Source organism: Falco rusticolus, chromosome 1 (genome assembly GCF_015220075.1).
Source record: "Falco rusticolus isolate bFalRus1 chromosome 1, bFalRus1.pri, whole genome shotgun sequence".
Taxonomy (NCBI): Eukaryota; Metazoa; Chordata; class Aves; order Falconiformes; family Falconidae; genus Falco; species Falco rusticolus.
The window spans coordinates 13585124-13604388 of record NC_051187.1 but is presented as its reverse complement, the minus strand read 5'-3'; the positions used below and the strand labels follow the sequence as shown (position 1 = coordinate 13604388).

Genomic DNA, 19265 nt, shown 5'->3' with positions numbered 1-19265 from the left:
CTCTATGGTCTGAGCAGCTTCCACCCAAAAGTCAAGAAGTGGAAAATCCCTCAGCACATCCCAGTCTACGTGTTCTCTCCTTCCAGGAGCTGAACTCTGCACAAGGGGGAATTCTGGCTGTTTTGTTTTATTAAAAAACACACACACACACAAAACTTATGTCCCTTGGGAACCTAAAGGGCTAATTCTAGTTGCATGGGTTTATGTATTTGCTTATTTGGAAAGCTAAAACTAGCCAGGCAGATTGCCAGCCAGATCTCCACAGAGCAAAAGCCACTGCAATGAAGGCTGCGTTAATTCCTGCCATTCTGTATCATCATCTGCCTTCCTACCAGGCCAAACACTCGTGCAACAGGCTCCTGTGGGGCAGGAAGGTGCTGAAGCTCTTACGTGCTCATGCTAGAACATGGGACCCGCTGCAGACTGCTTTCTCCAGGCTCCTGGCCCAACCTGTGCTGCTAGCAGAGAGCACAGGAGGCTGGGGAAAACCTCGTGTTTAGCTCCTTATGTTGGAAGTGGCTTATTTTTAACAGCACATTGGCATCTCTTTACAACCTTCTTGCACCACTGAAAAAAAGCCCTCTTGCAGTCTGTTGACTTCTTAAGAGAGACACTTAAGAAACAACATGGGCCATTTTGGAGAGCGAAGGACTCCCAGGTCAGGTTAAATCTATACTCTGGAAAAAAATAGCAGGTTCTAAAATAGGAACAAGGCCAGGAGGATTCAGGCACTAAAAATAAACATAAAGTCACACTGCCTTTTCGTGGGAACTTGACAGCCTTGCCTGGAGAATGGCCTCCCAGAGCACAGGGCTGACCAGTGTGGGCAGCAGCACCGAGCCATCTCCCTGCAGTCGGAGGGAATCCGAGAGCAGAGAGAGACTGAGCTCCTCAGCTGCGCTTCCCTCCAGCTCCTGCAACTCAGCCATTCAGGATAACACCAGGGGTTTCAGACTTGGCAGTCCAGGTGGCCAGGTCAGACAACAGACGAGTTGGCCATGCCATACACCACCAGCGTAGGAAGCTTACTCTTGCTATGGCTGTGGGGAGCCAGGCAACTTTCCACAGCACAGCTGCAACTCAAATGCCCTGACAGACTGTGAATGCCCCACTTCTCGGGCATTTCAGGGCTGACACTGGTTAGATACGGGGCTTTCATCTGTACTCAGACTTCTCTACTTTCAGACTCAGATTTGTCTGCTTTCTATCTCCAGTCACAGAGCTTTTCACCAAAAGGGTGGATAAAGCTTTGCAGCAAGAAAGCGGGTATTGGCTATTCTTATTTTTCCTTCCTTTGGTTCTGTTTACACTTTGTTATTGTTCATAAGCTAGGCAGGATCCTATAGATCTCATGACAGGTTTTAACAGCAGACAACCATAGTATATACTGGAAGCATCACATATTCAAAGCACAGCACATACATTTACTAACTAATCTCTGACTAATCCCCGGTCTCCAGCTAATTAGTCTTTTTGAAGTGTGCCCCTTCCTACACGAGCTAATACTTGTTCAGCCTTTTGAAGCATTTAGCATGCTAAGTACAATCATGCGTGTCTCCCTATTAAACAGAGCACATGAAGAATGAATAAATGCAATTAACGAGCAGCATGACAGTGCAAAAGCTCTGCGTGCAGAGCCCAGGCCCAGCTCTGGGCTCACAAACCTACACGGCAGACCCCACCCCCACCCCCCATCAGCCGTTAGCCCCTGCCCAAAGCGGCAGCTGTGGAACGGGCTCTGGAAGCTTCAGCCCGGCCGCTGGTGCTACGTTGCACCGGTCCGTCTGACACGCTCGTTTCCCCAGCCCAGCACGCACAGGACGAGTGAGGGAGCCGGCCCCCACGCAGCCGCTGCCAGGGGAGGCCTGTCCCCCAGCACCTCTGTACGGGCCGCAAGCGGCGCCGGGGCCTCAGGCGGGCAGCGGGAGCCCCTCGGGCCGGGCAGCGGGCGGGAGGGAGGGGCGGGGACCCCGGGGACCCCTCGGGCCGAGCAGCGGCCTCAGGCGGGCAGCGGGGAGAGCTGGCGCCGTGAGGCCGCAGCCCGCCGGGACTGCAGTTCCCATGAGCCCCCGCGCCTCCCGTCAGCCCCGGCGCTGGCCCCACCCCTGCGCCGGCGCGTCCGGGCAAGACGGCTGCGGGTGGTGAGTAGGGCCGGAGCGCCATCGCCAGCCATCCGTGGGCACAGTGGCCCCGGGAGGCGCGGGGGCAGCGGGAGGGCGAGCGCGGCTCTCTTGCCCGTCGGGAGACTGCCAGCAGGGGTGCGGTGAGGCTTCGGTGCCTGCCTGTGGGGACGTGATTGTGCCCGTCCCCCGCCATGCTGGAGGGAGGGAGGGTCGGCCCGCGCTAGGCCCCAGCGCTGCGGCCCTCCCCGGGCAGGACTGCTTCTGGCCCCACGGCCTGGCCTGGGCAGCGCTCGGCTCACAGGTTTTCCCTGCGCTTGTGCCGATGCCTCCCCGGTAGCGCCTGTAGGACGGTATTTAACATAGCAGCTGGCGTAGCTCCGCCTGAGCGCTGCCATTAGTACGGTACCTGGGGCTCGTCTCTGAGCAGCCCGCACGCAGCGAGGTTTCGCGGGCTCAACTCGCGTCACCCATCGCACTTGAGCGAATGCCCGGGAGGCCATTGAAGCAGGTTGTGCCCACTAGGCGTGGTTGCTGCCCGAGTGAGGAGCATGCTACCACAAAGTCAAGAACAGGCTTGGAATTATTGGGACAGCCCTGCACGGGCCGGGTTTTAGCTGCTCTCGAAGCTGAGCTAGTGATGATAAAGTTATCCCTGTCTGAAATTGATCTTTCCTCTGTGGAAGCATAACCCTGAGGCTCAGCATTAAAGACACAAAGGCAAAAGAATGGTCTATTATGTGAACTAACTCACTGTCCCCTTCCTCAGTTTCAGAGCGTGGCATGGTGTCAAGCAACAGTAAAAACACTCACCTGCCTGGGAAGGCAATTCCGTCGCTGGACTGACAGCAAACCTGCACCAGGTGCACAATAGTGAGAAACACCAGCATCTATCTTGTCAGTCTAGTTTTCTCCTCTTGCTGAGCTGATGGAAGTAAGACTCATTCTGCTGTGTTAGATGATATCCTTCTGTGTCCCTAGGGCTACTGGGGGGAGATTAAAAAACCCAATGGCTTGATTAATGTAATTAAGCCAATCAAGGCTGTAGCTTTGTTGCAGCTGCCACCTGAGTGTGCAGCCCTTTGCTGCCATGGAGCACAAGTTGAAAGGCAGCACAGAATGAATGGGAATGTGGCTGTTGTTGGTGCTCAGTAAAGCACCTGCTTGTCAGCATGGTTGAAGATGAGCAAGAGTAGAAGGGATTAGAAACAGGAGGGATTAGATGACAGGCCATTATGGAGACACTTCAACACAGTTCATCTCATAACTATATATGTCACAGAAATAGACCTAGTGAAAGAATAATTGTTCTGTTTGGCTACCTGGAGGTGCACTGGGACAGTTTCAAACCTGCATCAGGTTGCTGGGGGCGGGGTGTGTGTGCAGTTCACATAGACCAAAGGGTCATCCTAGAAAGGACACACTCTTTCCCAGAAGCGATGTGACTGTCCTGGGTCTGCTTGAATGTATTTCTCAAGATGAAACCATAGACAGTTTACATCCTGGATGAATGGATTATTGTTGTGTGCAAGAAGGGAGTTGGATTAAGATGTTTCTGTGTGATGATGGGGAATGTGTCTCCTTGAAACAGCTCAAAAGGGTCTAAACCATCAAAGTCTCAGAGCTGGTGAGGTTTTTTTCTAAGGAAAGATTTAAATAGCATCCACCTCTCAAAAGTTTCTTGTCTCTGAGTGAGACAACTCACTGTCAGACAAGCTGCTTTGTCTCCAAGGAACAGGTTTCTGCTGTGCTAAGTTTGTGAGACAAAAATTGCCTGCCCCTGAACAGGAAACTTCTTGCCTTTAATTCTTGCTTCTGACCCAGTGCTGTTTTTTTCAGAAGTGGTGAAGAAGAAATGAGTGGAGGACAAACATAATTTGAAGTACTGTTGCTAACTGTTCAATGCAACTCTTATTTACGAGGAAATCATGCTGCAGAATCTTGGGGTTGTACTGTTGCTCAAAGACATCTTTGGCAAGAGGGCAGCTGCTAAGCTGGGCTTCAGGCTGGTAAGAGAATGCTTAAGTATTGCATGCTGCTCATTTTCAATTTATTAATTATTTGTCATATCTTTAGGCAGCATTACTCATCTGCTGAGCATGATAACTAATCTTCAGATGCTTACTAGGAAAAATACTAATCATCAGGAAGAATATTGGTCATGTTGGCATCTGGGTGTCTTTGCTGTATGTAATGTTGTAGAACTTGAGGGGTTTGTATAGCCAAGGGCAGGAGAGAAACTGAGCCTGTGATGCACTGTTATCCCTGTCTGACAACTCAGCTGTGAGGGAGAAACAACTGTCCTCTGAGGCTTACATATTTCCCCTTGGCGGGTCTCCTACCCCTTGCAAAGATTCAGATGACACAAGTGGCACCAGTAGTGTAAAAGCAGCGTCTCCCTGTTCCCCCTGCTCTTGTGTGTCTGTCCCATACACGCTGGCTTTTCAGCAGACAGCTCTCCGGAGGCTAGATATGGCCAAGGCTCGGTATAGGGAGTATAACCGCTGGCTGCTGTTGTCCTGTAGCACAGTGTAGATCTTTTTAAGTTGTGTATCTGAACAGTGAGGCACAGCGGCAGGTTGAAGGGCAGATAAGAAATGTGTTGCCTCATCTGATGTACAGTCATTGAATACACATGCTGTAACAGCACTTTGTCTCTAGGTAGCTGACAGCTGCATTCTGCTAAATGATTTCATGCTTTATTTAACAGAGTTTGCATTTGTTTGCAGAAGATCAATAACATTCACTGACAGGCTGAACCAGACGACTTGACAGCAGCGGACTTCCTAAGAAATCAGGGTTAGTAGGCAGAAGGGGAAGGGATGGCAGTGCACACCAGCCTGAGTCAGAGTTTGCTCTGTCAGTACAGCGGTGTTCAAATAGGACCAGTCACTGGGAAGAGTATGTGGGGCTTTTGGCTTCCAAGGAGTAAAGGGGGAAAAAGGTGAAGAGGCAGCCTGATGATTAGGAAAAGTAAAATCTGCTCAGTGCTTGGAGAATAGAGAGGGGCAGGAATTCTTTCAGAACAAGCTTTTTTAGGAAGAGTTACGGCATTGTTTTGTGGTGTCTCCCAACTCTAGAAGCAGCAGGAGGAAGATGGTTCTGGAGTGGGTCTCACAAATGGCCCCCGATAGGTCATTTGAAACAGTGTAAAATGGCCACCTGTGCATAAGTGCAGGCCCCTCCGCGCTGCTCTGTGGTTGCTGCAACTGCATGAAGGGTAAGTTCCCAGCAAAGCCAAAGACTATTTGGGTACCAGTGCCATGGGGCGGAGGTGGGGCACATTTTTGCCTCCAGAGACCTGTACTCTCAATTAAGTAGTGCAAATCAAGAATGCTTTTCAGCTGCAGTTGCTTTGGTCTGACACTGTTGTTTTTTCCACTAGGACCTGATCTATAGCTGGTTGGAAGAAAAAGTGGTTCTCTGCTGTCCTCTGTTCAAGAATAAAATAAGTTCTTGTAAGCTAAGTTGGGCTTTGTTTGTTTTTTTTGTAAAGGTTACCTACTTGAACATAAATGGTTTTGAGCAGGTAGAAAGGATTTGGAGTTAAAATACTTTCTGAAATTTAGGCAGCTGTGAGCTTGGCCTTCGTAGGAAAACCTGCTTCTCCCTGATACCTGAAGACTTCAGTGTCTGCAGACGCTGAAAGTTGAAATGGTAAGTGTGACAGAAACTACGTGTGGGTAAGCTAGGACTGGTGACAGAAATGGTTCTTGCGGTTGCTTGGAAGCTCAGAAAGGGAGAAGCGAGAGGCAGTAGCACAGCCATCTGGTTCCTTGTCTGGTAAGCCCTTAGAATGGAGCAAGTTTAACCCCCGTGCTAGGCTACAGCCTTAGCTAGGAAACCTGCCCTTCTGAAATGGGAAAAGACATGTGCGTAATAGTTCCTGATGTGTGCAGCTACCTCTGCCCATGAGCTGGATGACAGCACTCTTAAAACATGTTCCTTTTGCGTCAAGGTGCTGCTGATGGCCGTGTTCAAAGTCACCTGCATGAGCTGTGCTGCAGCTTGGCTGGAGCTGGTTTTGGTACTGCCTTGGCCAGGCTTGTTCTTGTGAAAGAGGTTTTGCAGAGTGCTTTCCTATAAAAAACTTGGTACCATTGTAAGGTGGCTCTGATGCAAACAGTGGTTAATTTGAGACCTGGGAACAAAAGATGGACTCCAAACTAGAGATTACATCTGAAACTGGCTTGCAGACTAAGCTGCTGCAATGCTTATTTGAACTGGCTGAAAGCAGCCTGCTGGGAGCTTGAGGGGTTTTTTTGAGTTCCCTGGCTCACAGCCAGGATATCTCTTGCCATCTCTGCAGTAAGTTGTTCCTCCCCAGCCGAGGTACAGCAGGTAGCATCCCAAGTGGAAAAAGGGTGTGCTCAGAGCTGCCTCCAGAGATCCAGCACAGCCCTCTCCGAGGGGCACCAGGCCCCCCTGCCAGCCTGGGTCTCCACAGTTCAACCCCATGCCTGTATCTGCTGCGGGAGGTAGTGGCGCTCGCCCCCACCCAGTTCATCCAAACAGCAGAAATGGGCATAAAAGAACAGACTCATTCAACATTTATGTAATTACACGAAATGGGAGAAGTGTCTCCTGCTCCCTCTGCTGAGCCATATCAGCCCTCCAGCCTCCCCAGTGGGTCTTCCCTTGGCAGCACTGGCTTACATGGGATGGCTGAAGGGTTCAAGACCTTCACCTCCCTCAGATTTTTTTGGGGAGGAAAAAAGAAAAAGTGACAACCACACGAATTGACCCAACGAGCTAGCAGGTTCTCCAGCCAGCCCGCCATGGGGCTGCCTTCTCAAATCACTCAGAGGGCACCTCATGGTCCCTGTGCAAGAAAAACTCAACAAACCTGCTATGCATGTGGGCTGTAGATCAGCTCATCTCCGGGATGCTCAAGGGCCGCGTTCGCCATGTCCCAGCTGAGCTGCAGTAACCCTGCTCTTAAGCTGATGGCTTATAAGTCCTGCCCTTGGAGAACACCATGACCCAGGGATGGGGAAAATGACAGACACACCATGCATCTGTCACAGGAGAGCGCAACCAAGCCACTCTTCCCTGCTGATGATGAAAGCACACAGATCCTTCTGGAAAGCAGCACACATCACCCCGCAGCTGGCTGGAGTTCAGGTTTTCTGCAGTCTGGGAGGGAGGTGTTCTCCAAACGCGCTGCCTTCCTGTTAGCTGGATGACCTAGTCTCCAGTCCGAGGATACATCGTGCCTGTTGTGGTCCCACCATGGTGTTTGAGTCAGTGTGATGGCAAGGTGAAGGGCGTTTTCCAGCCAGAGGCTGCCACATGTAGACATCCTCGGCATCCTTTTCCAGCATCATCCTGCCCCTCCTGGGCTTCGCAGGGGCCACTGCTGGCCCACAGCCACATTCGTGTGGCTAGGACATCACAGCCACGTGCCGTGGTGCTTACTGGTGGCCCAAAGGCCATGTTCAATCACACTGAGCCATGAAACATTGCCAGACATCTCTGAGGAAACACAACATTTCTCTACCAGCTTCAGCTTGCCCCTTACCATCACAAGCACCACCAGCTGTGGTGTGGTGGCTCTGCTCCTTGGGCTGGCCAGCCAGCTGGGGAGAGCCCTCAGGAGAAGGTGGCCTTCAGGAAAGAGGAGAAGAGCCACAGGAGTCCTCGGACTTGGCCCCATGGACAGCTGCCTGGCCTCACCGCTGGTAGAGGGTCATGATCCCTGCTCGGTGCAGGCTCCTCCACAGCGCTGCCTCCAGCATCATGTCATGGTTGGCATAAAACACCAGCGGTTTCTTCTCCACCTCGTAGTAGTGATCTGAGAACTGCTCATAGTTGGTGGTGATGAACCCATAAGCACTAACCTGCAGGGAGGGAGGTGGGACACAAAGGATGGAGTCAGGGCTGACCTCAGGTGGTCCATGCACCACCACCCCCTGCTCCAGGAAGAGGTGGTAACACACATAGGAAAGCCACCAAGACATGCTGCTCCCCACCTTACAGCAGCTATTCACAAGCCCCCAGCAGCCAAAGGGGGAATCCCCTTGTCCCCAGGGGAAGGTGGCCCCATGGCCTCTTACCTGGTCACAGGTGTGGAGCGCAGTGAGGAGCATGAGCGCGCCGGTGCTGGGCATGTAGAGCGAGCCGTACTGCGTGTTCAGGAGCTCCGATCGCAGGAACCTGCCAGTGGACACAGCAGGGCCGAGGGGCTCATGGCTGGCACAACACTGCAGCCCCCAGCACCAGACCCAGCAGCACCCAGCACCTGTCCAGCCCCCACCATTTGCTTGGTGACACCAGTAAGGCAGGAGCACAGAGTAAAACACAGGGCTTGTGTGGATTCTCTGATGGCTGCTACTAAGGTTCAGCCCATTTGCTGCAGGTTACTAAAAGGTACCTCTCTGCTGTCTGAAATCACCCCAACCCAGGCACCTGCTGTCACAAAAAGTAGGAAAAGATGATCCCTTTGGGCCCTGCCTCTGCTCCTGTTAGACTAGGTCAAAATTTATTTTATTTTGGGAAATGGGAGGCAAGGCGAGCACAGCGAGGTGTAGGAAGGGATGTGAGCTGTGCTAGTGAACGGGAATGGCAGGGGAGAGATGCCCCTGCCTCGTCTGCAGAGAGCAGGGCAGGGGTGCTTCCAGAGCCGGGGGAGGACTGGGACTGTGCTTTGATGCTGAGCAGTCACTGGTCCGTGCTGGAGAGAGCAGTGGTGAGAGGCAGGCGGTCTGAGCACAGACCAGAGCAAAGCTGGGCAATAGCCACGGTCCTCATCATCCTCACCTCGCTGTCAGGTACTGCAGGAAATCAGGATGCAGCAGCTTGAACTTCTCTGCAGATGCCTCTGGTCCAAAATACTTCTGTGGCCTGCAGTGGGGTGAGGAGATGAGCGGAATTCACATCACGGGAGTCCTGGGGCTACTTGGGGTTCATCCCAGCAGGGACAGATGTGGGGTGAGGGCAGGCAAGTCACGCCCCCTCCAGTGTGTCACCAAGGGTGCTGGGGGGATCTTGGGGGGCTACTCACTTGTCCCCCTTGTCTGAGCCCTCGGGGACTGGGCTGCCCTGGATGGCCGACTTCAGCATGACATAGTCACGGACATCCGAAGGGATGAAGATGTACCTCAGGTCCTGCAGCGGGGACACAGACGTGGCACTTGGGGGGGCTTTGGGGCACTGCCCATGTCAGTGGGGTGAGGACTGAGGGCTCCCGAGATGGGGAGAATGTTTGGGGGGGTGAGCCCAGCCTGAAGGGACAATTTGGGGTCACCTCCCCAACAAGCCCTCAGTCTCACCTTGGCCTGGGGTATCTGGGTGAAGCCATACTCCTCATAGGTGATGAGGGAGTTCTTCATGGTGTTCACCGTGAAGCCATAGAAGGAGATCTTGGTCCCGACGTCCTCCTCAAAGCCTTTGATCACAGCACCGTTCAGCCTACAGGAAAAATGCAGGATGAGTCCAGGGCTGGCCTCGCCCCAGCACCCATGGCCCCTTCCTGCCTGGCACCCATCCGCACCTGAAGACCAGGTCGTGCGCATCGATTGCCTTGCCCTGCCGCGAGCCGTTGAGGATGCCACCATTGCCCACCACGGCGCAGCGGACACAGCCCCTGGGGAAGGTGTCCCTGTTGAAGAGGTGCCTGTTGGCAGAGGTGTTGAGGAGCCGGAGGGTGCTGCCCACCACTGCAACAGAGCAGGATGGGGCTGGTCAGTGGGGTGTATGGCAGCCCACGTGAGCACGTGCGTGCTTAAGCATGCACACAGACGGGCTTGTGCAAGAGCACACCCAGGAGCAGCACACAAGAATGCTCACAGCATCCTCAGGCAGGAGAGGGATCTACAGGTGAGATGGGGGGACACCAGCCAGTCCCTCCTCTCCTTGGCTTGGTGTCACCCCCTTGCAACCCCCTACAATCCTGAGCCCGCTCCAAACAGCAGCCACCTGAGGCCATGCAAGGCACGGGGACGCATTCGGACATCTCCAGCCGCAGCCATGCAGGTGCTGCTGCCCACACCAGCCACGTCTCCTCCTAACAAAGTCTCTGCAACTGCCACTGGTTCGCTCCCCCACCCCCCACCCCACCATCCCCAGCACTTCCCAGCCCAGGGACTGAAGCTGGAGGCTGCCAGGGAGAGCAGGGAGTGGATTTGGGGTAGGAAGGGAAACAATCTCCATCCACAACAATGAAGCGGGTTGTCCGAGCTCCTCCGGCCCCAGTTAATAATCACACACACACTGGAGCTTTTATTCGAGGAAAATGTCACAAGATGCAGCAAGTGGCATTTGCAAAGCCATCCCCTCTGCCCCACACCCTGGGAGGCAGAGTGGGAAGTGATGAAGGTCTCTGGCTCCTCTGCAGGGCTTCTCTGCCTGCCCCATGTCTTCAATCCCTTCTGCCGGGCTACCCAGGCCCCTCGAGCTGCCCCACTCCCTCCCATTGCCCCCTTGCCCCATCTGCTGCCACCCTCATCCTATTTGGGTCTCTACCTGTGTGGGACAAGCCTTGCCAGCCGTAGGGGACGTGTCGTGTCTTCAGCCTGTCCCAGGTCTCTGGGGTGAAGTGCTGGTCCCACATCAGCACAGGGGTGTTAAAGCGGAAGATCTCCCCAAACTTGCGGTCTGCCTTTGCTCTGGCCATCACCGAGTGGAGGCACATGCTTGGCTGGGAGGGAGGAGGACCTTGGTTCAGTCTCCAGCCTGGGTCTACCTTCCCCCTGGTATCTCCATCCCTCAGCAGGCACCGAAGAGAGGACAAACCCAGGGACAGAAATGCTCCTTGTCCATCACATGTTCTGCTGGGTCACCCAGGCAGGGCACTGCCTCATGCCTCAGTTTCCTGCTGCAAAACACCCTTCGGTAGCCAGCTCGGGGGGGGGGGGGGGGGGGGGGGGGAGGGGCAGACCAGGGCTTACAGAGTCATCTGAGAACATGAGTCCTGTGAAAGATTCAGCACCTTCTAGTGTGGGCACCCTGTTAAAGGGCTTTGCTGTACAAGAACAGTCCCAAGTGCCCAGGACTGGTCCCTCCCCTCCCAGAGTCTGGGTCCATCCGCAGGAGTTTCCAGCCCAGGCTGGTGGCCCAGGTGTCACAGGGCTGGAGGGAGCAGGTGATGCTGGCTCCAACCTCCAGACCGGGGAATTGCTCAGGGAGGTGCTGCAACCGCAGCAGGGAGGCCTGAGGGGACCCACGTGCATGGATGGAGGAGGCTGCTCCTACACACACACGAAAAAAAAACCCTTCCAGGTGCTACTGCTCCTTCTCAGCTTCCCCACAGACCTTCAACCAACAACACCCAGCCAGGAGGGGCAGCGGGGACACTGACTGTGCTGTGCTGATGATTACCTGCTCTCTGCTGGGCTTGGGCTCCTCCAGCTCAGCAGAAGGCTTGAAGAACTTCCCACTGGAAAGGGGGAAACATACAGCAGAGTTAAAAATCCATCCCTCAGGCACTGGAAAACCCCACAGAGGGCAAGGGGCTCCCAGCTCATGGCAGGACCACTGCACACACCTTCCCCTCTTACCGCTCTATGCCGCCTTCAAGAGCCCATCTGCGGCTGCTGGCTCGGTGCGATGTCCCTGGCGGAGCCAGCGCCCCCGGGTCCTGCTGCAGCAGGCTGCAGGAGAAGAAGCCGGTAGGGGCTCAGCCAGGGAGGTGACACCAAACTGCTGCACCCCAACACCCCCAGCCTGTGAGAGCCACGGGGCAGGTCCACATCAGCTCCACTCAGCTCCCGCCACCACTGCCTGCACCCACTCACCCACCCACCCTGCCTGTGCATGTTCCTGCACGTGGAGAGCCAAGGATTTGCAAAATACTGGGTTTGTGCAGAAAGCAGCTGCTGTCTCCCAGTGGGTCCCACCTCCAGGACCCCCACATGTCAAATACCACACCCAGCCCAGCCTGCAGCCTTGGGGGGACCCTGCTGAAACCTCCCTGGCTCTTCTCACCATCCCACCCTTCCTGAGCCCAAGAGGGTCAGAGCAGGGACAAGCTGGGCAGGCCAGCAGGACGCATGTGGTTGCTACACTGAGAAGCATTGCCACCTGGGATCTGGAGGCTCTGCGGGTGTATGGGACACACACCCACACCGCAGGACAGCTGGGGCATGCCCCAATCCTTCGTTTAGTGCTGGGGGACAAAAGACATCTCGGAGTGCCCTGAGCTGCATGGGGCCAGGCAGAGCAGACCCAGCCTCCCAGGGGGGAGCGTGTTGGGCTGGGGGCCAGGGGCAGGCAGGGTCACAGCCTGGCAAGCAGGAGGTGGGAGCCCACCGGAGGGGAACAGGCTCCCATTCATCCACACACAGAAGGGCCCTTCAGAACCCCCCCAGTGCTGCCTCCAGCCCAGCCAGCAGGTGCTCAGGCCAGAAGGGGGGTATTGTGGAGGAGACAAGGGCCCCTTGTTACGGGATCTCCGCTTCAGAGCCCAGGGACAGGTAGAGGCAGGTGGGCAGCAGAGCTCTGCTTCCCCCCCCCCGGCCCCGCTGGCGCGACGCAGCCCAGCCAGTGGGCGTTGGGTTTCTGACCCCACCATGTCCTCTGTCAACACCAGCAGCACCCACAGTCCTGCCTGGGAGTAAATCCAGACCCATTTCCCACCCAAACTCTGCTTTGTGCCACCCTAGGAATATGGCATGACATGGGGGGCAGCCCAGCACTTTGCACGGGGGGCTGGAGTATCTCCCCAGGTACAGAAGGGGAGTCAGTGCCAAGCAGCTTTAGCCCCAGCACCCTCTTGCACCATCCCAGCACTGCTGGCTCTGGGCAGGGAGTGCCAAGGGCAAAGGCATCCCCACTGTGCAGGAGGCTGAGCACCACCAGCAGAGCAGGGCAGCATTTTAAAATCAAGCCCATGTGCCTTGCCTCAGCGTCCCATAAACAGGCAGCTCCCCAGCAAGAGCCCCCACCATTCAAAACACACACACGCTTCAGCCCAGGGGCAAGGTCCCCAGCTTAGCCCTGCCCCATGGCCGCATCCTGCTCTCCAAACACATGCAAAGAGCTGTCCTGCTGCCTCCAGTATGGGAGTGCTGACACCAGGGCTGGCACCAGAGCCGGGAGAAGGGTCAGGCCCGGCGCTGCTCCCACCTCCCCTTGCAGTCACCATCCCTGAGGCTTCTCCCAGGAGCACCCAAGCTGGTGGGAGAGGAGGGAGGGCAAATGCCCGGGAGAGTCTACCAAGGTGGGACTGAGCCATCCCAGGGAGATGCTAGAGCTGCAGCTTTCTGCAGGGCCTTTCTGGTGTTACCACTGCGAGTATCTAAATAAACCCAGCCTGACCAAACTTGCCTCTGTTCCCTCGGCTCGTGGCTGGGAGCAGAGCTGCCCTGGCAGGGCCTGTGCACAGCAAGCCACCGGCTGGGGAAAGCCATCCAAAGGCTGTATGAGAGAGACCTCGTTGTTACGCTGAAGGCTGCTCTGCCAGGCACAAGCAGCACACCCCGATGAGAGCAAAACTCACCCATGCAACAGTCTTGCAGCAGCTACAAGGAAAGCCCCGCATGCTGAGTTAGCTAAGCTGCAGCCAACTGCCGTGGGATCCCCAGGGAACCCACCATCAGCAAGCCACCCTGCTTGCTTCCTCCATCTCATGATGCAGAAGATCCCCACCCCACATGCCCCACCAGCACGAGCTTATCAACACTACCAGCACCTGAACGATGGACTAGGGACCGAAGAAACCTCCCTGCTCCAAACCCAGTGCCAGAGCCAGCTCCTGCAAAGCCCTGAACTCCCTGTAGCAGCAAAACCCCTGCATGCAAAAGCCCCCAGTCTGGCCACACACCCTTTTTCTGGCCACAGAGGCACAGCCCACCACCAAACCCCAAAAGCCATCACCCTCACACACCATGCCCAGGCTCCTCGTGCTGCCCAGCAGCCCCACACGAACAGCCTCTCCCAGCCCCACCGCCTCCCCAGCCTTTCCCCATCAGGCTCACGAGCCCCAGCTGCACATCTCTGCCCACCCAGCCCCTCCAAGTTCTCCCACTCTTGTTTCTTGGTATAGACCTTCCCTTCCCCAGCTCATCCCCGTGCCTACAAGCCAAGGCAAGGACTGCACTGCATTCTGAACTGCCAGGGATGCTGCGGGAGCACCGGGGGCAGCACCAGGGGCTCACACCCAGGCTGGCTGGGGGGAGGTGGGTGCAGCCAGCCTGGCAGTTTGGCTCCTGCTGACATTCAGTGGGAGCTGGGAGCCACCATGGCCAGACATGGGGCATGGCACTTGTTCATCACTTCTTCCAGGGCTTGTGCTGATCTGGTAAGTCCAGTCCCTGCGTCAGCACCTCCTTGGCACTTGCATCCCAGCTGTGGGTGCTGGAGCCAGCTCCCCAGCCATATGGGATGCCAGGGAGGGTGTGGGCTGGCTGGGCAACCCTGCCAGATGGCAGCTCAGCTGTGTGCTGGGGAGCCAAACGCTTTGACGTCACCCGCCAGGATGTGGCAAAGCACCTCGTAATGCCTGGTTGACTCGGAAGATGACAACCCTACCTGGGACCGGCTGATGCACAATGGGGCTCTGGGGAAGGAGTGGCCCGTGGCTGCCTGGGCACCAGCCACAGCAGCAAGGGCCAGCCAAGCCTGGGTGTGCTCTTTCACTGCCGTGGCATTCACAAATATGACGTTTCTGGTCTGTGACCACCCCCCTTTTCCGGAAGATAACACCACAGTCTATGAGTGCTGTGAGCATACACTCCAGCCTTATCTTCAGCAAACACTTCCAGGGCTCCACAAAGCCACTTGACGGAGCTGAAGCAACAACGGGAACCCACTCTCAGAAGGCTTTTGCTCCATCCCACTGCAAAGGGCCATGCTCCAGAAAGCATCTTGTCCCAGCACAGAGCCAGAACAGCATGGCAAGGCTGGGCACAGCTCAATGCTCATCCCGTCTGCCCTAACAATAAAGCCACAAGTGGTGCCAGCAGCTCACCGGTGGGGTTTCAGAGAGATGGCCAGGCAGGGAGTGAGATGGGGCTGTGCCCAGCCAAACCCCAGGGGCTTCCAGGGATTTGGCTCTCCGCAGCCCCCTGACCGCAGGGTGGTCAGCTCGGCAGAGACAGGACCATTTTGCCCATATGCATAGGGGCCTCACTGCTGTCGCCAGCTTTGTGCTGAACTGGAGGGGGAGACGTCATTGCCACAGGTATCTGGCCCTCACGTGATTTGGTGCTGGCAGCCGCCAACATCAGTGGGGGGGTGTGTCTGTGTGTGCAGTTTCCTCCTGACTCTCCTCATCCTTCTGTAAGTCTGCGTGGAGATGCTGCTCACACAAACCTCCTTTGCCTCTGTCACCTGCACCGATGCGTGAGCACCCCTGCCTCTCCCTCTCTGCCCTGACAGCAAGCAGAGGGAAGCACGTACTCCGTGATCGTGCATCTGCCATGCAAAGCACCCACCGTCCCGGTTTCGCCTCCAGCCTCAGCCTCGCATCCCTTGGCAGAACAGCACTGATCCCTCTGGGTGTGCAGCTCAGGCTGGACAAGCAGCCATCACAGGGCAGCGTGTTTGTAAACACAGGGAGTCGAAGCGAACAGGACTTGCTCTGGTTTGGGTCTAGCCATAGCGGTTGGATTAAAGCTAAGAGAAAAGTCCAGGAGAGCTTTGGAGCACAGGTCAGCTCCCTGTTACCTCGCCCTGGGCTCCTTTCCGGGGCTGGACGAGCTGACCCTCAGTCCCATCAGTGGTGGGGCAGGAGCCCAGGCTGGCCCTGCAGCAGGGGGACCTGGGGCTGGGGCATGTCCAGGCAGCATTAGGCAGTGGCTGAGCTACCTGCAGCCTGCCATGTGGTGGGGGGACCCGCTCCTGGCTCCCATCCCACCGGTCTCCCCTACACCCTGCTCCTGGGATGGGTCATGGACCCTGTGCCAGCATATGGCTGGTTTCCATTCTCAGCTCCAGCATAGTCCTTGGCCACGTCCTGCTGCCCTCATGTGCCTCAGTTTCCCCTCTCATGGACACCATGGTCTTTGCAGGGAGTTGCTCCATACTCCAGCCGCAACCTACCCCAAGCACCGTGCGGGATGGGCTCACGCTGCTGCCACTGGCACCAAGGCTCACCCAGCGCGTCCAAGGATGGAAACAGCCAACCTGTGCCTGGGCTGCTTGGGGCACTTCTGCTCCGCAAGCCTGGCACGAGAGGGGATCTCTGACCTGGGCAGGACAAGAAGGGGCAAGGAGAGCCCCCAGCTTGGAAAGAGAGAGTGTCTGGACCCCAGGACAGCCCAGCCAGCTGCATCCCCAGCAACTCCCAGCACAAATCCGGCTGCGCTCAGCTCACCCTGTGCAGGACCAGCTCTGTTCCACACAGCATCCTCAATTCCTGGGTAGCACCCAGGCAACTGGGCTCTGTCACACTGCTGGCACCAAAGAGCACCCAGCGTGGAGGTGAGGGACACCCATGGCACTCTCATTACCTGTTGCTTGCAGGAGAGGAGGGTGGCTGGTCCTGCAGGCTGGATGCTGTGCGGGCTCCCTTACACCCTTCCCACTTAGCCATGCTCCCCAGGGCTCCCTGGAGGACCTCAGCACCCCTGTCCGCTTGGCACTGGAGGGACTAAGGGAAGGGGCTTGGAAAGGCTGGAGGGTGCAGAGGCGGTAGATGTGACCGCAAAGGGGGAGATGCAAATTGCTGGAGTTTGGGAAATGCTGCAGTCCCTGGGAGTTTGCAAGCAGTGGAGGGGCAGCCCCGGGGGTCCGAGTGCGCTGCAGTGGGGGAGGGAGGGGGTCAGTGCAGCTCCATGGGGGCCAAACCTCCCCCCAGGACAATCGGCTGGCTCCGATTCTAAATCAGCCCAGCGGGGACACACGGGACTCGCAGCGGGTCTAGCTGGCTGCTGAAGGGAGCTTGATCCTGCCAGGGGCTGAGCACCCTCAGCCATACCCAGACACAGCCATGGTTTCTTTTGCACTGTGATGGGCTGAACCCCCGCACGGACCCCCGCAGCCCTCCAGGGTCGGGCTCTGCGCACCCCTGGGCTCGGCTGGCCGCCGCGGGCAAGACCCGGTGCCGAGGACACCTCGGGGCAGGGCAGAGCCTGCTGCAAGCACATCTCCCAAACCAGCCGACGACGGGGGGCACAGCTAGGATAACCTGCGCTACGGGATCCCCACCGGCCCCCCACTTCCCCCTCCCCATCCCAGTACCTCACGGTACCTCATGCTGGATTTGCACATCCCTGCCGCCCCCCTGCCCGTACCTCGCTATGATCCTCTGGCTGGTGGGCGACTCCACCGTAGCGCGGTAGTGACCGTAGAGGAGCAGGGAGGACGTTAACCCCGCCAGGAGCAGAAGGCAGAGCCGTTTCCAGTGCGGGGACCCCATCTCGGGCACTTCAGCCGCTGGAGCAGCAGAGGGACGGGGGGAGCCCCACGCCGCCCGCAGCGGCCACACCGGGCCCCGCCGCCGGCCAGGGGCCCCGCAAACTTCCCGACCCCTCTGCTCTCCTGGCCCGCTGGCTACGGCCACTGCTCCGTCCTGCCCCGGGTGCCCAGCTGCACCTTGGAGCAGGCTGGGATATTCCTTCGGAGCGGTGGGAGGGAGGGTGTGAGCCGGAGGGAGGAGGCACCAGGCTGACTGGTTCAGACTTGCTGAGAAAAAGAGCACTTTTGAGCTGCTTTTTCTCCGAGCTGAGGATTAAACATTTACTCAGACCAGCGGGGAAATGTGCTTTTTTATGCCTCCTTTTCATGCCACCCACCTACGGTTCACAAAGCACGGCGGTTCCCCCTTTCTGTAACTTTCTTGTTCGGCTAAAACACGTGCTTTTCACAACCGGCAGCTCGCAGAGCCCACGCCAACACCTGGTCACCCCCCCCACCGCCACCCCCCCGGCTGCAGCCACCGCTGAGCATGGCCGGAGGCAGCTGCTGTTTATCATAAGTTTATCAGAAATTCCAGGCTCCAACGTAAAGCCGCACATCAGCCCCTGAGGTGCCCGATAGCAGCACCACGGCATGGACCCGCACCCAGCTGCCTCACTGCCGGGGAAGCAAACGGGGTGCAAAAGTGGGGCGACACTGGTTGGGTGCTGGCTCCGCGTCCTCGGCAGCTTCCTGGCTGAACGGATCGCGCCCACGTAACGTGGCTTTGCAGCAAACAAAACCGCTCGGGGCTTTGTGCAGAGTTCGACAAATAGTTTGGGCTGGCGGAAAGGAAAAACGGGTTTGTGGGGTTTGGGGGAAAATCTGAACAAAGCATTTTGACATTTTCAGAAGGGAGGTGCTTCAGTTTCTTTTTAGACTATTTCGATATTACTTTAAATTCATGGAAACAAAGAAAACAGCCCTGCAGACTGAAGCATATGCATACCAAAAAGTTTGTTACAGCGGGGGAAGGGACTCAGCAAGGAAAACCTTTTTAGTTGATCTGCAGCAGTTTGCGGGGGTTGGATTTTTAGGAAGCCGCCAGCCTCAGGGAAGAGCAGGATGGTGAGCCCTGCTCCATCCCTTAGCACCATGTTGCCCCAGGGTGTCAACCACCTCCAGCCCCTCCCCAAATACCCGCTGTGGACCCTGTCCCTGCTCCGAGTCCCACCCGCGCACCCCTCCGCTGTGAATATTCACAGCTGCACCTTCCCCAGCACTTCTTATCCTCCCCCCGCCCCCCGAGATCCAAGCGCCCCCCACTTCCATTCCTGCCTGCGCAGACACGTTTCCATAGATGCTGCTCATTCAAAGGAAGATAAATGCAAAAATAATTTTATATGAGTTTACATCAGTCTCCATTTCCTCTAGGAATTTTGGCTGTGTGGGGATGGCACCGTGCCGGCACCCACAAAGTGCCCAGGCTGCATCAGCGCCAAGGCCCTGCTGCAAACACAGAAGCAGCTCAGCCACCCTGGTGGCACCGGTGGCAGCACTGGCCTTGTCCCACCGGGAGAGTGGACATTGGACCTGGGTCACCACAGGGGGATGCCAGCCAGGCTGATTTTAAGGAGAACTTACAGGGAAGCAGCCCTGCTGTTGCGCAGGGGCTGGGGTGTGGTAGGCGCTGGGCTGGGCACGGGGCAGCTCAGGGAAGGAGAGAGCAGGCAAGAAGCAGGACAGACCGTCACTGCTTGGACACACGGGATGAAATCAGGTCTAAAGCCCAGCTGGAGCTAAAACTACAAAAGGAAGGGCAGGAAGAGGGACTCAACAGGTACCCTAGTAGCCAAGGGCAGCTCAGAG

General features: G+C 56.7%; 1 protein-coding gene, 1 long non-coding RNA gene and 1 other non-coding gene across 9 annotated transcripts; 2 read left to right on the top strand and 1 right to left on the bottom strand.

Annotated features, from left to right (window-relative positions):
• Positions 1–2053: 2053 nt before the first annotated feature.
• On the top strand, positions 2054–5587 carry LOC119158647. 5 transcript variants are annotated; one of them, XR_005107943.1, is made up of 6 exons: positions 2055–2141; positions 2890–3054; positions 3960–4129; positions 4850–4919; positions 5201–5340; positions 5506–5587. It is a non-coding gene; the product is annotated as an uncharacterized LOC119158647 (long non-coding RNA). The 5 variants fall into 5 exon arrangements; XR_005107939.1 differs by having other exon boundaries at positions 4831–4919; XR_005107934.1 differs by having other exon boundaries at positions 2054–2141; positions 4850–5340.
• LOC119142564 lies at positions 2750–2824 on the top strand. The gene has a single exon (XR_005102324.1). It is a non-coding gene; the product is annotated as a small nucleolar RNA R38 (small nucleolar RNA).
• A 1060-nt stretch (positions 5588–6647) lies between the features above and the next one.
• Positions 6648–17920, bottom strand: ST6GALNAC2 (ST6 N-acetylgalactosaminide alpha-2,6-sialyltransferase 2). Of its 3 annotated transcripts, XM_037410757.1 has the most exons (10): positions 17294–17917; positions 11618–11710; positions 11439–11496; positions 10584–10758; positions 9613–9778; positions 9392–9530; positions 9124–9227; positions 8880–8963; positions 8177–8276; positions 6648–7960 (listed from the first exon to the last, which is right to left on the bottom strand). In XM_037410757.1, exons 1-10 carry the CDS (start codon positions 17416–17418, stop codon positions 7793–7795), a joined length of 1212 nt encoding a protein of 403 aa, XP_037266654.1. In that variant the 5' UTR covers positions 17419–17917; the 3' UTR covers positions 6648–7792. The 3 variants fall into 3 exon arrangements, with proteins under 3 accessions (XP_037266654.1, XP_037266664.1, XP_037266674.1); XM_037410767.1 differs by lacking the exon at positions 11618–11710 and having other exon boundaries at positions 17294–17918; XM_037410777.1 differs by lacking the exons at positions 6648–7960; positions 8177–8276 and adding an exon at positions 8283–8531 and having other exon boundaries at positions 17294–17920.
• Between the last annotated feature and the right edge of the window lie 1345 nt (positions 17921–19265).

What these genes read in the sequence shown, in the direction of transcription:
- ST6GALNAC2 (XM_037410757.1), bottom strand. Translation starts at nt 17,418, where the DNA reads ATGGGGTCCCCGCACTGGAAACGGCTCTGCCTTCTGCTCCTGGCGGGG. An exon ending in CTTGAAGGCGGCATAGAGCG is followed by an intron (nt 11,497 to 11,617) that starts GTAAGAGGGGAA and finishes CCCCCTTTCCAG; the next exon opens with TGGGAAGTTCTTCAAGCCTT. An exon ending in CCAAGCCCAGCAGAGAGCAG is followed by an intron (nt 10,759 to 11,438) that starts GTAATCATCAGC and finishes CCTCCCTCCCAG; the next exon opens with CCAAGCATGTGCCTCCACTC.